The 15355-nt window shown below is 41.3% G+C and overlaps 1 protein-coding gene across 1 annotated transcript in view; it reads right to left on the reverse strand.

Annotated features, from left to right (window-relative positions):
* The window catches only part of LOC137124276 (voltage-dependent T-type calcium channel subunit alpha-1I-like), a 179138-nt gene that overhangs the window by 40874 nt on the left and 122909 nt on the right, over window positions 1-15355 (reverse strand). The window contains exons 14-21 of the mRNA XM_067499102.1: window positions 14086-14241; window positions 12779-12866; window positions 10299-10465; window positions 7861-7925; window positions 6085-6583; window positions 5895-5995; window positions 3851-3974; window positions 3271-3339 (exon numbers count right to left, since the gene is read on the reverse strand). Coding sequence (XP_067355203.1) covers window positions 3271-3339; window positions 3851-3974; window positions 5895-5995; window positions 6085-6583; window positions 7861-7925; window positions 10299-10465; window positions 12779-12866; window positions 14086-14241 — 1269 coding nt within the window. The remainder of the gene's footprint in view (window positions 1-3270; window positions 3340-3850; window positions 3975-5894; window positions 5996-6084; window positions 6584-7860; window positions 7926-10298; window positions 10466-12778; window positions 12867-14085; window positions 14242-15355) is intronic.

Here is a 15355-nt window from a genome sequence, read left to right on the forward strand (position 1 = left end):
CTGATTTCCTCAGGCAGGTCATTCCAGAGTTTTAGATCCATGATGAAAAATGCTCTATCCCCCTTGGTGTTGAACCAGAAAGTCCAAAGCTCCATAAAGAGCTTTAAAAGTAATCAATAAAATCGTAAAAGTCATACTAAAACATACTGGGAACCAGTTTAGAGAACCAAGACAACTTAGAGTTATGTGGCAGAATTTTCCTGGTTCTAGTCAGGAGCCTAGCTGCTCAGTTCTGAACAATTTATAGGGATTTCAAGTCTTTTTGGTGAAGTGAGGAAAATAGGCTATTGCAGTAATCAAGACGTTAGGAGATAAAAGCATGAATATTTGATTTATTTGAATTTAATTGAAGAACATTTAAGGACATCCGGTTTCTAATATCAGACAGACATTCTTGTAGAGAACTGAGATTATGGTCTGTGGGAGTAATAGGGAGATACAGCTGAGATCAGCATAACAATGGAATGAAATATGTCTGCATATAACATCACTCAAGGGAAGGATGTAGATTGAGAAAGTAATTGGACCAAGTATTGATCCTTGGGGAACACCATATTCAGACGGGGGGGGGGGGAATGATGCAAACCAGTCACCAAGTGCCTCACTCTGTCCAACAGAGTATTATGACCCAAACCATACCAATTAAGTCCAACAGCGGCAGAACAGAACAAAAACCAGAGTCAGCATTAATTACAAGGTCGTTTGTGACACGTAAAAGAGCTCTGTGCTGTGGGTTTTTTCGAAAACCTGATGATTAGAACTTTTCAAAAATGTTATATGTTTCCAAAACAGCCAGCCACTGCTGCGACACCAATTTTTCTAGAATCTTAGAGACAAATGGCAATTTGAAACTATTACGCAAGGAGGAAGTCATACATCAGATGTGTATGGAAATGCTAATGAGTTCTCTGGGCTCAAGTGCACTTTATATGGACAGAAAGAAAAGCAGACATCAGGTTTTCTGTAGCAAAGCTGAAAAAGACCATCCAGAGTGTTATTAGCAGAAAGTGCAATGGCCAGCATCTGTGATATGAGGGTGCGTCAGAAGGTTTGCTAACACAATGCCAGGGTTCATTCTGCTACATTTGTGTGACTTTGTAGACACAGAGACATTGTCTTGTAAAATGTCTTGTCCATCATAAGGAGGGGAATCGTACAAACGTGACCGCAGAATGTTGAACAGCTTCTAGCTTCAAGCAACAATAGGCAAATATTCCGCTTGCAAAAATGCAGCAATTAGATTTTTCCAATTTGCAAACAATTCAGTGTCATTGAAATTTTAGTTTTTATTGAATTTTAAATCTAAACCTTCAGAACAGGGAATTCTAGCTAAGCCAGCACAAGCCTTAGTGTGCAAGTAGCTATGCCTATGTTCTCTACATGCCCCCGTCAGAAAACCCATTGGGGTTTTGGAGACACATGCCAAAGCTAAGAAAATGTTCTCGTTCTGGCCTCATGTTAAAAAAAGGGGAAAGAAATAAAAAGGTATGCAAATCTGCAAAACTGGGATTCAACAGTGAGGGGAGGTTGGAGCTACAGTACAGTGATTGCTTTTTGAGAAAAGAAAAATCAGTGGCATGAGAGGTCTGGATCCGCATTAGTGTGCCGGTGAAGCAGTGAGGAGAGAGATAACATTGGAGCTTGACTGTTTCAATTACAAATGAGCAGAGTTGATGATGAGGAACAGATACAGATCTCAACGTGAGATTAATCAAATTAGTAGGCCAGAGGAAATAAAGCCAAGCGAAATGTGAACGTTTGGAAGAAAAAAAAAGGACGGAGAAGAGAGTGTTGAGCAGAGGGAATTGAGAATGTGATAAATAACTAGCCAAGCTTAGATTAACCTGGGGCCAGATGCACATATGCTCACATATTCACGTGTTGAGACTTAACTTAGACCACAGATATATTTTTCTCGGCATTGAGATATTCCAACATCCAACTACACTACAATACCCACACAAAAGCTACACATAAGCTACAGTAACGTATTGGCTGGCCAAAGTAATTTAACCATGACTGTGGCCTCAAATGTGGCCTGTAAATGATCTCAGCTCTCCACAGCACTGTAGCGATGTACAGTGTTGTTCCATGGATGTAAGTTATCAAGTTATTACAAGTCAGCAGTGGTCTGAAAAAAGAAAATCAACACAAACCAAACAAAGACAGTTTGACAACAAGGACTCAAACTGTATTTGCCTTATTAATTCAACAGTAGCGACTAAATCATCCATAGTTGTACCAACGTTTTGGTTTTTTTCTTTGATTAAGGTATTTAATGCGCAGTGGACGATGCAGAACTTACAACCTAAAATGTCAGAGGAAAATTGAAAATTGCAAAATAAAGTTGTAAGCAAAAGTGACCTATAGTTATTTTTAATTACGTGACAGGTTGAATGTGCAGCCACTATAGCTACATTTGTTTTCAGCTTTCAGTAGAAGTGATGCTGGTCACTCTGCCTAATCTGGATGCCATAGATGTCCACATATCCATGTTTTCGTGTAGTGTAAGAAAATACGTGTCTCTTAAAACAACTGACTTTCAACACTGGTTTAAACCCGACTTTCATAGGACTTGACTTGTGACTTGCTCGACTTTGAGCGGGGACTCGACTTGACTTGCTTAACTGTCACCACAGGGGACTCGCTCAAGACTTGAAGGTGATGACTTGACACTTGCACACGTGCGACTTACTCCCCCCCAGTGAGAAAAAAGCTTGGAGACACAACGGCTTTGAGAATTAACGATGTCTTTTCTTCAGGGCAATGTCTTCTTTTTAATGGATTGAAAAGAGTATGGGAATGTGTGTGTGTGTGTTTATTGATAGGAAGTCCAGAAGGAAGCAAAAGGGCAGTTGAAGAGCGATGGCCTCCTAATTAACTTCATTATCTAGCTGCCCATCGCTAATGGGACAGATGCAACTGATTAACCTGCCAGTTGCGGCGTTGTCAAGAAAAAAGGAAACGAGCGTCGAAGGTGAGAAAAGGGGGCAGGGATAAGAGAATAACAGGTGGAGATGAAAGGAGAGATAAAAAAGATCAAGTTAAGAAAAGATGTAAAAATAATGTACAGGAGAAAGATGAAAGGTCGAAATAAAGTAGAGGAGACATAAGTAGAGGAACTGAGATGGAGAGAGTGGATATCTGAGGCACCAGGTCAGGGCAGGAAGTGAAAAGGAAAATCACTATAAAGAGTACATGCACATAGGAAATTAAAGTGGAATAGATCAATAGAAGAGAGGAAAAAGTGAGGAGGGGAAAGTGTTTTACCTTGACAGTCATCTCTGCAACAAAGATGGCAGTAAAGACGTAGTTGGAAATGGTAAGAAACAGTCTTTCCTGTTAGAAGAAACACAAGTTAAAATAAGGAAGAGATACATGACAAAATTACAACCATCTCAAGTCCTTTGCTGTTATGTAAGCGTCATTTGTCAGTGTATCTTCCAATTAAATTGATATTCAAATAAATTAAATTAAAAGTTGAATTTAAAAGAGTTGTGGAAGTTTAATTAGGAAACACTTTCTCTCAAAAGTGCCATCTATCCAGTTTTGAATTCCAAAAAAATCATCAATCAAACACTTAGCAATGGAGCAAACTGGGATTTTGAAGCAACAGTAATTCGCTTAAACAAGGTCTTGTTGATAAATCATTTGTAAAATGTTCTTGTTTTCATGAAATAGAATTACTGACTGATTAGTAGTAATTCACGTTTAAAATCTCTGAGGTTAACTAACAATCAAAACTGGCTTCCTGTTGACTAAATTAAAAGAGAACCAATCCAGAGCCGCTTCAGTCCAAACGGTCGATTGTGTCAAATGCTGCACTGCAGTGATATAGAGAAGCTCTTACCAGGCTGCCTTGCAAAATCTTTGGTCGCTCCAGGGCCACTGTGATGCAGTTGAGAAAGATAAAGACCAGGACCACATAGTCAAAGAGCTTATGGGCGATAATGGACTGGCAGAGCAACCTGAACCTGACAAAAGGGTAGAGGTGGATTGGGAAGATAGATTAGGGTTAAAGAAAAAGAAACGGTGAAAGTTGTCTGTGAAGTGTCCAAAAGTTGGTATAAATCTGTATTATCTGTATTAAAAAAAGCTTTATATTTTTCAGTCCTTCTCCATTAATGCAGGGTCTTATGGTTTGGGATGTATTCTAAACCCAGAATGATTAAAAGAACCAAGAGTGGCGCGTAGACATCTTTGTAAATTTGCCTAATTTTTATCCAGTCATGACGAATTTGGGTATCGTCCGAGATATGAAGCCAGACCTCAAAGCGCGACCTTTCCCAGTCGTGACACCGTTCTTCAAAATTCTCTTTTTTGTGGAATATTCAATTCAGTTGTGCCCTTTCTGGCAGTAAGCCACTCCTGACTGGGGCCCCTCATACATCTCATCTCATCTCATCTTCCAGCTATAAATGGAAAAGAATATACCGACTGCTGCACCTGCACTCCACCAGAGGAAATCGATGTGCTAATCTGACTGCTTTTACTCCAAGCCTGGCAACTCTGTCACTTTATCGATTGATTCAAATCTGGCAACCCAGTCCCCTGATATCGATCGTGACCAGAGGGTGCGTTAGCGTAGGCACTTATCACGGCTGAGACACAACTTCTGGTGTTGGCTTGTTTCTCTGTTTGTTTGTCTGCTTTTTTTGCTTTAATTCTGCTTAGGTCGACTCTAAAAGCCAACACACTCTCTCCCTCACACACACACACACACACACACACACACACACATATGCTTCCACAAACAACGGGAATATACAGTACACTATGCCCACTCTCTCAAACAAGCACATATGCAAAGTCTTCCACGAACACACAACTGCGGCTATGGCCTTACGCTACTACACACACCGCCAACACACACACTGCGTTTGCTTGACAGATGGCACCTGCCAGGATGCCAAAACACAGCCCTGAGGCCTGGCTTCCCTTAAGTGGCGATCTACAAGCAGGGAATTGAGTCAGTGAACAAGTGGACGAATGAGGGATTTTTCTTTTATCCTGGTTTAAGGGGTATTTCTGCCGGCGATGAATTGAAGCCCTGTGTAAAACATAACAACATAGACAAACACAATTGAACACACATGGACACACACATGGAACTTGGAAGCCACAGTCGATGATATTGTCTGGAACTCGCATTAACATTGCTGTGACTAACCATTTGTAAAACTGAGACAGCCGTTTTCTCTGTGTGAACAGACAAATGGTTCGACTACACAGCTCGCTCGCCCTGTTCTTCCACATTATCGAGACAGAGCTGGTAATGTTTGCTAACATTTGTTTTCAGGGCCATTGGTCTGACATGTTGAGTCATCTTTCCACACTTTGCTTGTCTGCACTTTTGTGCTGAACAAAAGGCTTTTTTGGAAACACAAAAAAAAGTCCTGGCACATTCAAAGACATGCTTTTTTTCCCCAGTGACTTTTATGTATCACTTTATTGTAGTGATTGTCTACAGTGGCAGGGCAACAATGACAAGAAAAAAGATCCACGGCTTTCAGCTTGTCCCTTCAGGGGACTGCCGTAACCCTATCTGGGCTCGGGACCTGCACCAAGGTTGCCCTTGGCAGCTGGGTGGGTCCACATTCGAACCCACGGCCTTTTGCATCCCAAACCAATGCTTTACCAATGAGCCACGATGCCCCCTTGCATGGCAACAATGACAAACAATCCCACAAATGTCATTAGACATTTGGATGTTACTATAGCCTGATTAGTGTACATCTATAACACATTTGAAGAACCCGTAATTTACACCTACAAGGCTCAAGACAAAGGCACTTTGAAAAACCCTGATTCTTTTTCATTTGTTATAGTATTGTAATATGCAAAAAAAATTTAAAAAAATGTCATAAAGGGCAAATAGGTAGTCATCCTCTCACTTGTTCTGAGGAGAGAAGAGGTAGACAGACCACTCCTCTCTGCTTTCACACCAGTCCGGCTTGTACACCTCCATCATCTTCTGGACACGGAAGCACAGACTCTGGCAGAGAGAGGATGTAAAGATAATGAGAAGAAAGGGCCGGTAAACAAAGGAGGAAGTATCAACTAATGTCGATCTTGGTCACTCACATAGTCTGTTTCTTCTTCGAGGTCTGCTCTGTCCTTGCGTGCATTGACTTGAGGGAAAACCTCAGTAATGAGCTTGGTGTGGGGCCCTGGTGCCTTGCCATTACAGTCCCGGTGGTCCACTCCGAAACCACTACCAACCCCAGATCCTCCAGTAATGGATCCCCCGGCACCAGAGCCATTCCTCCTCCCAGGATCCGGGTGGACAACAGGCAAGCCTGGGGACTGCCCACCAGGCCGAAGCAGCTCTGGGAGCTCCAGGGAGAGAGCCCGTCGATCCCTCCTCGCAGCAAAGTGCCTGGAGAGAAATAGTTGGCGTGGATGTGGATGATTGGGTGGTAGAGGATGATGGGAGTGGGCTGGGTGGGAGAGAAGCGACTCCTGCTCGGCGGCATAGATGTAGGAGTTGGGTGATCGGGTGCTGTGCACACGGAGACTCCCACCCACCAGAGGAGCCCCACCAAATCCATAGCTCTTTCGGCCCAAGCTGTTCCAGCTAGACCTGCAGGGACGTACAGATAAAAACCATATTCATTAAGGTAGGTAAGCCATCACTAAGTCAAAGAGATAATCAACACTATTTTGGAACAAATTTTGGAATTCTGATTGGTTATTAGAATTATTAGTCAGTGGACAGTTTAACTGGACACCCATAACAAAAATGCCCTCCTGTAAAATCCGGTAGGGTGACCAGCAGCCAAAAACCACCAAAAGATACATACTACCCGTTGGCGACGACTAGTGGCTATAGTAAATATAACACCTTCACCTATTTTTTTAGATACCCAAGGAGCAAGGAGAAATGTGGACAAGTGACCGGAGTTTGAGTCCAGTGTTAAACGACTGCTATTACTGTTGTCTTGTTGTGGACATCATGTGACGGTAAGGAAGCAGCGACTTTTAAGGCAAACCGTGAGTTTTTTCTTACCCTAACTGTTACCTGCCAGGGTTGGTGGCACTGTGGGTTTTCTGTCTCTTGGTTTTTCCTTCTCTTTTGTCCTCTTTCTAGGTGCTGAGGCTTTACTGATTGGCATAGTTGAACCTAATGGGTCCAGACCCATGAGCTGCCCTGCTTCTATTCTGCTGTACAAAAGAGGGCAGCTTCTTTGCCCCCTTTCTTTTTGTGGTTCTGCACTTCTTGCCTGGGCCATGTTTTGCTCTGTAGTTTTTTTTTTTTTATTATTATGATATGGTGGGAGGCTGGATGTAGGTTAGTTACCCTTTACAATTGCAACATATAGAAAAGACCTTGTTACAGCACCTGGGTTAAGAGGTTGGCGCCTCCTGGTACGTTTTACATGGAAGCTGATTGTAGCCTAGACAGCCAGGCTTTTGGTTTGAGTTTTTGTTTCCTCCCTCATGCTGTAGGTAATAGCAGATAAGCTCTGTTTTGTTTTATTCATTTCTTTGAGTTGGCACAACCCCCTGGTCCCGTCCTCCCCCACTCTTGTGTTAAGTTGTTTTTTTTTGTTGTTTTTTTCCACACTGGAAATGAACCATGTGTCTTACCTTTCTGCCCCGGCCTTTCTCATTTCTTGTGGTTGTCTTGTGTCTAGCAACAGATAATAGTGTAATACAACAGCTTCCACTTTGGTGTCTTCGTAAGACAAAGCAGCAGCCATTCTAGTGTCTAGGTTAGTAACACTTTTGATGTGGGGTGGTTTTACCTTATCCATGGATTATGCAATTTTTACCTCCTGTATGAAGTGAAGTTAATGAAACTAAGGCCTAATACAGGTAATAAGAATTTATCAAGGCAATAGAGCTGGATTTGCCTACCTGCGACTCCATGCAGACTGCAAAGGTCGGCCCCAGTTGTGGTAGTTGGAACTGCGACCGTGGCGCTACAAAAGACACAAAACGTGTTCAGAGTAATCAGTCAAACACTGCACTTGTATGACATGTATCAAAGGCCCGATCAAAGCAGTGTTGCGCGGCTAGAGACACAATACACAAGCCCAATGTCACAACAATGTTTTTTATGTATGCCACTCTGTCTTTGTACAGGCCACCCAAGTTGGAGCAAATTCGCACATTTACATTGCGTAGATATACTTTTTTGTTCTTGAGTAAAACTTTAAAGGTCACCGCAAATACAGTGTTGATAAAAATCTCCGTTTTATTCTCCACAACCACTGCGTGTCTTTAAATAAAAAGACAAACAGTGAGTAGATTTCATTTTAATACCTGAACCTACTTGTATTGTAGCGCAGTGCCCACAATAAAAGCAAAAACCTACTAGCCAAAGAATCTGTGAGCAGGGCACAGTAGAAAATGAGCAGTTCCAATACTGAGGGTCATCAGAACTAAATGGAAGCGTGGGAAAAGGTAAACACAGCAAATATAAACCGGTATTTTAAGACTAAGATTGCAGTTTGCTAGAGTGTCAACCCTTTCCGCAACACTAATCCTCTCAGCACGATACACCTACTGTAATTAGACCTAAATGTGGTGGAAACATACATTTCGCCAGTCAAAGCCTGAACTAGTGCCCTATACCAGAGAAAATGATGCATCTGTCTCTATAGAAACTGCATACTAAATATGAAATTACACCTCATTTCACAAAGGACTGGATGTTATTCAAGAACAATCAATGCATGTCCTGTACATTGTGGATTTACTCTTACACAAAACGTGTGTGTTACTGAATATGCATCTTTTTCAGTCAGTAAACATCACATGTACTTAATACCGAAAACCCTTAACTGTGTTCAATCTTTAAATTACAAAGTCCACCCTAAAAATAAGCGGAGCCATTATACTGCAACACAATACAGCAATGCATCGTCCCACCTGAGTCAAACCAATCTGGTAAGGATGCAAACCACCGGCAAGCAGATGGAAAAAAACTCAAGGTTCAAAGTGTGGTTTCAGCTTACAGGACCCGACACCATCAGTGCTGCTGCCGCAACAACGTGCAGCGAAATGTCAGTAAAAATCATAAAGTTCTTCATAAACAACTGTCTTGCTTAATATTCGAGTAGTTTCGCTCCGGGTGATGTAACTGGTGGGTGCCTTCTGATATCAATAAGCACGGAGTGTTCTGCAAGAAGAGGACGAGACTTCACAGTGAAGTGGGTCTCCCACACCCACTGTGTTTGACATTCTAACCCGTGAAGCAAACGTGTTGCTAAACTACAGCTTATCATCTCTGTGGATTTCACTGCCCTCCATCATCCCACACCTGCATCGCCTTTCCTGTCTCTCTCCATCAGCATCTCTGTGTTCTATTCTCTCCTCTGCATCTCGTCCTGTCATTCTTGTCCTTTCCATTTCTCCGCGGATACAGAGACGATAGGAACAGTCAATTAATAGAAGTTGCCATGGCAACTGGATGCTGAGCCAAACCTTGTGGAATTGTTTCAGTTTCTCTCTTCCAAGGTTGTGCTTCAGTAATCGCAGGGTGGGGGCATTCCCACTGTGTTTGTGTATTCTAGAATCTACATTACATGCAGTACCTATACTGCATGTAAACGTACTTCTACTCCACGCTGGACTAAGAAGTGAACCTTTGTGTTATATTATAATAGCAGTACTGTTATAATAGTTATTACGAAATCTGTATGTGCTTTTTGTCTCTCTGCAGTTTATATTCAGTTTACTGTTTTCGAAATGCATGTTGAATTAATTTCTCCAATGTCCCCCTGGATACCTGTCGCCAACCTCTTTACGGACTTAGTTTTCAACTTGTGATGTCCATGCCTGTCTGAGTGTCTAGTCAGATTCAGAAGTAGGCTGGTTTATTAATAAAAAAATAATAATTAAAAAAAGGTTTGATATGCATTAAGCAACCTGACAGTCTGTTTCTGTGTGTGTCTCCAGCTGTGCATATCTCCTGGTTTCTCATAACACCCCATAAATGTAACGCAAATAAAGCTTTCATAGGGTTTTAAAGGACTAAACTTTTTTTATGTTTACTGTCGTACCGATCTACAAAAACATTTCATTTCATTTCATACACTTACGTGTATTTAAACTAAGGCTTTCGGGATAAGATTAGAAACCTATTAAACTATTGACAATGCTCAGTATGGTTTATTTAGAGATGACAAGCAGATGGAAAGTGGTTGGCAGTTTTGCAAAGTACTCATGTGATTTGTAGAGAATAAGCTGACATCATTATGGTCTTTTTACAGTGTCTCACAGTCTAAATGTTGACTGATCTGAATGAGCCATATGTGTGGCTGAAGGTGGATAAGTGTCTGAATGAGTACCAGGGACAGAGAGCGTCTCTCTAGGCTGCTCTTGCCCAGGCTCATCACACTGCTCTTTCTGGACTCGATGGTGAAGCTCCGCCTCTCTGAAGAGTAAGATCCCCTGGGTCCTGGAAGAGCATCCAGCTCCAGGTGGCCATTAGGCGTCAGGGTGCAGATCCTCGGGTCTGCGTGAATTTGGGGCAAATAAAGAGACACCTTATGAGACTCGTTGTGTTGCAGAATCCATTTGAAAAAATAAGACTGCATTTCTTAGCTGCTTTCACATAGGTGGAAATTGTTAATGTACAGTTCACGGTATTTTAGTTTTCTGTTGGAGACTGCATTTTATTTATACTCAAAAATCTTCTGTCAGGCCGTCTCGTCTTACATTTCCTCTTTCTTTCAGAATGACATTTGACAACCTGCAGGTAAAAGGCTACAATCTGTTGTGGGTTATAGATGTAGGTGGAGAGTACATTGCCGCAGTAACACAGTAAGACATTTTTAAATTGAGGACCCAAGGAAAATGTCAAGCTTATAGAAGTCTGGAGAAAGTGTAAAAGAATTTTGAAACCACAGAGCTTAAGATCATCATTTGCGTGGTTGTAAGTTTAACAGTGTTTTGCCAATTATTCTTCAGAATAACATATGCTGATGATTGCAAACAGTTGTCATGGCAAACAATAACCCTTAAAGGGCAACTTTTCTCATTTTTAATTTGCTTTCTATGGCTTTAGTTTATGGTGTAAATGCAAATGTTAATGCTTTTAAACTTCCCTGTATTAAAATATTTCTCTGCTTTTAGCTGGAAAAGTCCCCCGGATGACATCACTCAGAGTTTTTCATCATTAGGAGTTCGGATGATGTCATCTGGGGGAGCTCTGGAAAAGCAACTTGACCATGATTACAACCTCCACAGTGTGAACAACAAGATGACGTAATCTGGACTGAAGCTTCATCCAATTGATGTCAACTGGAGGCATTTTTCAGCTAGAAGTTAAGAGATATTTTGATGTAGGGTGGTGAGAGAGAACTTTAATGGCCTTCATTTACATGTAGTACTAAAACCAGACCCAAAAGAAGCAAGTTCAATATCACCGAAGGTGTCTTTTAAGTGTATTTACAGAGTGAAAGAAAAAAAACTTGATAAAGAGAGGCACAACATTGGATTTTGGATGGGGGGAGAAAATATAAACTCTAAACCACCTACATTAAAAATCTACAGCCAAACAACCAAAGTTAATACTTCTGTGCTCAGACAGTAAAACCCCTTGTTGTCGTTCCCTCTGCGAAGACCAGACTGCAGGGCTTCATCTTTTGCTTACACTGCACTGCAAAGATCCCATCTCCTCTGCAGCAGTAGCAGCCCACTCTTACTGTATAGAAGTCTCCGAACTAATGTTTAATCCTCTCTGATCTGTGCAGTTTGCCGGGTCTGTTGGGGAAGGCCGTACCGTATGGCTGGCTGGCTGGAACAGGTTCATTGTAAGCTCTCGATAAAAGATAGAGCTCATTCATATTTCAACACTGCTCGCTATTCTTCCACTTTTTGCAAGTTTCTAAGAATTTGACACATAGTTCTGTTTGACTTTTGGATTTTTAGGTTGAGGACATAAAGAGTCTTCTTCTAAAAAGCCTCATTGGTCCGTACTTTGCAAGGTTGCTTTTAAGACTAAATCAAAATCATGTCTCCTTATTTGTGTTTCTAAAGGAAATCAGAAATCACAATGTGTTTGTGGAAGCCTTTTGTTTTGTGGCCTGGAAGCCAAAACCACACCTGCAGCATAGTGTATTTTGGATTATTATGGTAGACTGGCATGATGTGTAATGTTAGGGGAAGCTGTTAAACTGAACTAAATGCACTTTGAGTCATTTAGTCAAGAGTGTGTGTGCTCATGTAAATCCACATGTAGCTTGATAGGAAAAAAAATGTTTGTTTTGTTTTTTTACTTTCTGCTTACAATGCAATGCTCCCAGTTGTTAGTGATCTGTTCAGGTCACCGAAGCCTTTTTCCAATTTCCTTTCTCCACTACTCATGTTTTAACATAACACTGTAACAGCAAAATAGTATTTGTACTATAAGACATTAAAAAAAATGTAATAAATATGGATCAAGGATGAAAATCCCATAAGGAAAAACCATGGGTATAAAGTTATGAAGTTAACATGGTGCATTATTTTGCCGTGTATAAGAAGGGAATCCTTCCCCATATTCAATTATTTGGTTACATATTATATGGTTTTTGGTAAAACAAATCCTCCCGATGACATCAGCTAAGGGGTTTTTGAGTTCTGGTGATGTCCTCTCTTTTTTTCAGTCTTCGTCAACCTGCTCCTCCACATGACATAGCGGCACAAACCATAAGAAGGATCCAACACTTCAGCCAAAACAGAAGACAATCACCTTTATGAAAAGTTGGAACTTTGTTTAAGCAACATGTGACTAACATACCGGTGAATGCAATTCTAAGTTCTGGAAAGAAATATGCCCACTCACCCGACAACTTTATGGAGTCGTGTTTCTCGCTCTCGTCGAAGTTGGACAAGGAGCGGTCATCGTCAGAATAGGAACAGTTTGCATCACCCTGGGGCCAAAGAGACAAAAAACAAAGTATGGTCAAAGTATAGACGCCTCTTACAGGGAACTGTAACTGATTTTTCAACCCTTGGTGTTATATCTGTTCAACACTCGAGACTTTTGATGGTGGTTCAGATCTGTGTTGTCTCCTATTACTAAATCAGAAAACCCCCTCAAGGTTCTGACCCAGTAGCCACTCAGTTTTGGTTAAGACCCATGGTTTTCGTCTCCATTGGAAAATCTTGAGTGAAGACAGATCCAAAGACAGAGTGAAAGATGGCTGATGGCTGGTGTTTTGTTTCGGCTTTTTCAAAAGATCAATCACCAGCCTTGTGATTTCTCAGCGTTTTCTCTCCAACTCACAGATAGTGCTACAGCTACACACCAGAAATATGGTAATGTTTTGATCTGTGTATAAATACTCAACTGCACTACAATTTTCCAGTAATATGTCTGTGAGTTTGACAGTTGATGACAGATTGACAGCATTATTTGCTAGTGTTTCCCACTGAGATGGATGGCTTGAGAAATTAATATGTTTAATAGACTATGATTATGGTTTGACTGCTGTTAGAGCCTCTAATAAATACAATAATTGTAATATAGACATATCTTGCATCCTAGAGAGAATTGGTTGGCTTCACTGCAGGTTTTAAGTATGTTCACACATGACTGGATTACTGAATGGAACCACGGGGCCCAGGTCTAGGGGCCCAGGAGTCAATAAAGTGAAATGCTTTTACTACTATTAAGAGTATATTTAATATTTGAGAAAAATTAAACAGAATGTGAAGTTATGGGAACAAAAATTGCAAATGGTCGCACAATGGATATATGAGCATGAGAGATACAGCTGGGACAGGAAGGACCCAGTCCACCAGTGCTGTGTGGACTATTTCAGCTGTAAAGTGGTGCAGAGAATAGAAGGAAAAGAAGACGACAGGTTAAATAAAGAACTGTCAAAGTTTACGTGAATCGCAAGTCGCTGTAAAAGTTGTATGACACAATACAGCTGTTACGTGTTGGAAAATCATTTTCAAAACATTAGAAATTTGGCACTTGTTAGGAGTAAATTCAAACAATTGTCAGACAGTAGCTTGTTAGTTTGCTGGAGTTTTCTGGTTGCTGTTAGAGAGGTTCTTCAATCACCAATAAATACATTCAAATGCAGTCATCTGTTTAAATTAGGAACACGCTCGGCACTGTCTGAAAATTAGTTTGCGTACCTCTGCCTGAAATCCTTCAACCAAGATGGCCACCAGCAGGTTGAAGAGGACATAGTTCCCAAAGGTCATAAGGGCCACGAAGTAAAGAGCGGCCAGCGGTGAAGTGGCTGCCATGCCATTGTACAAAACCGCGTTCCAGTCTTCCTGGGTCAAAATCTAAAGGAAATACACAGATAGACACACAAACATAGAAGGTTTGACCACTTAAACAACTTATACAGTGGCTTGCAAAAGTGTTCATACCTCTTACACATTGTGTCACGTTATGTAAATGTATTTGATTGGGATTTTATGTGATAGACCAACACAATGTGATACATAATTGTAAAGTGAAAGAAATAATATAAAAGTTTTTTAATTTTTTTTTTACAAACAAATATCTAAAAAGTGTGACATGTATTAGTATTCAGCTCCCCCTGAGTCAAGTCTTTTGGAGTATGTCGCTACCAGCTTTGCACATCTGGAGAATGAAACCTTTGCCCATTCTTCTTTGTAAAATAGCTCAGGCTCAGTCAGATTGGATGGAGAGCGTCGGTGAACAAAAGTGATCAAGTCTCGCCACAGGTTCTCAATTGGATTCAGGTCTGGACTTCAACTGGGTCATGTTAATACATGAATATGCTTTGAACTAAACCGTTCCATTGTAGCTCTGGCTGTATGTTTAGGGTCCTTGTCCTGCTGCAAGGTGAACCTCCTCCCCAGTCTAAGTCTTTTGCAGACAGGTTTTCTTCTAAGATTGACCTGTATTTGGCTCCATCCATCTTCCCACCAACTCTGACCAGCTTCTCTGTCCCCCTGCTGAAGAAAAGCATCCCCACAACAAGATGCTGCCACCACCATGTTCACGGTGGGGATGGTGTGTTCAGGGTGATGTGCAGTGTCAGGTTTCTGTCACACATTACGTTTTGCATTTAGGCCAAAATGTTCAATTTCCGTCTCTTCTGTCCATAGGACTTTTTTGTTTGCTGCATCTCCTACATAGCTTGTCACAAACTGCAAACAAGACTTCTTATGTCTTTCTTTCAATAATGGCTTTAAAGGCCAGATTCGTGGGGGGCACGACTAATAGTTGTCCTGTGAACAGATTCTCCCATCTGAGCTGTGGATCTCTGCAGCTCCTCCAGAGTTACCATGGCTCACTTGGCTGCTGCTCTGAATTCTGATACTCTTTCCATTTTTCGGATGATGGATTGTACATTGCTCCGTGAGATGTTCCAAGCTTGGGATATTTTTTTTATATTCTGACCTGCCTGGTGTGTTCCTTGGACTT

This window comes from Channa argus, chromosome 3 (genome assembly GCF_033026475.1).
Source record: "Channa argus isolate prfri chromosome 3, Channa argus male v1.0, whole genome shotgun sequence".
NCBI classification, from domain to species: domain Eukaryota; kingdom Metazoa; phylum Chordata; class Actinopteri; order Anabantiformes; family Channidae; genus Channa; species Channa argus.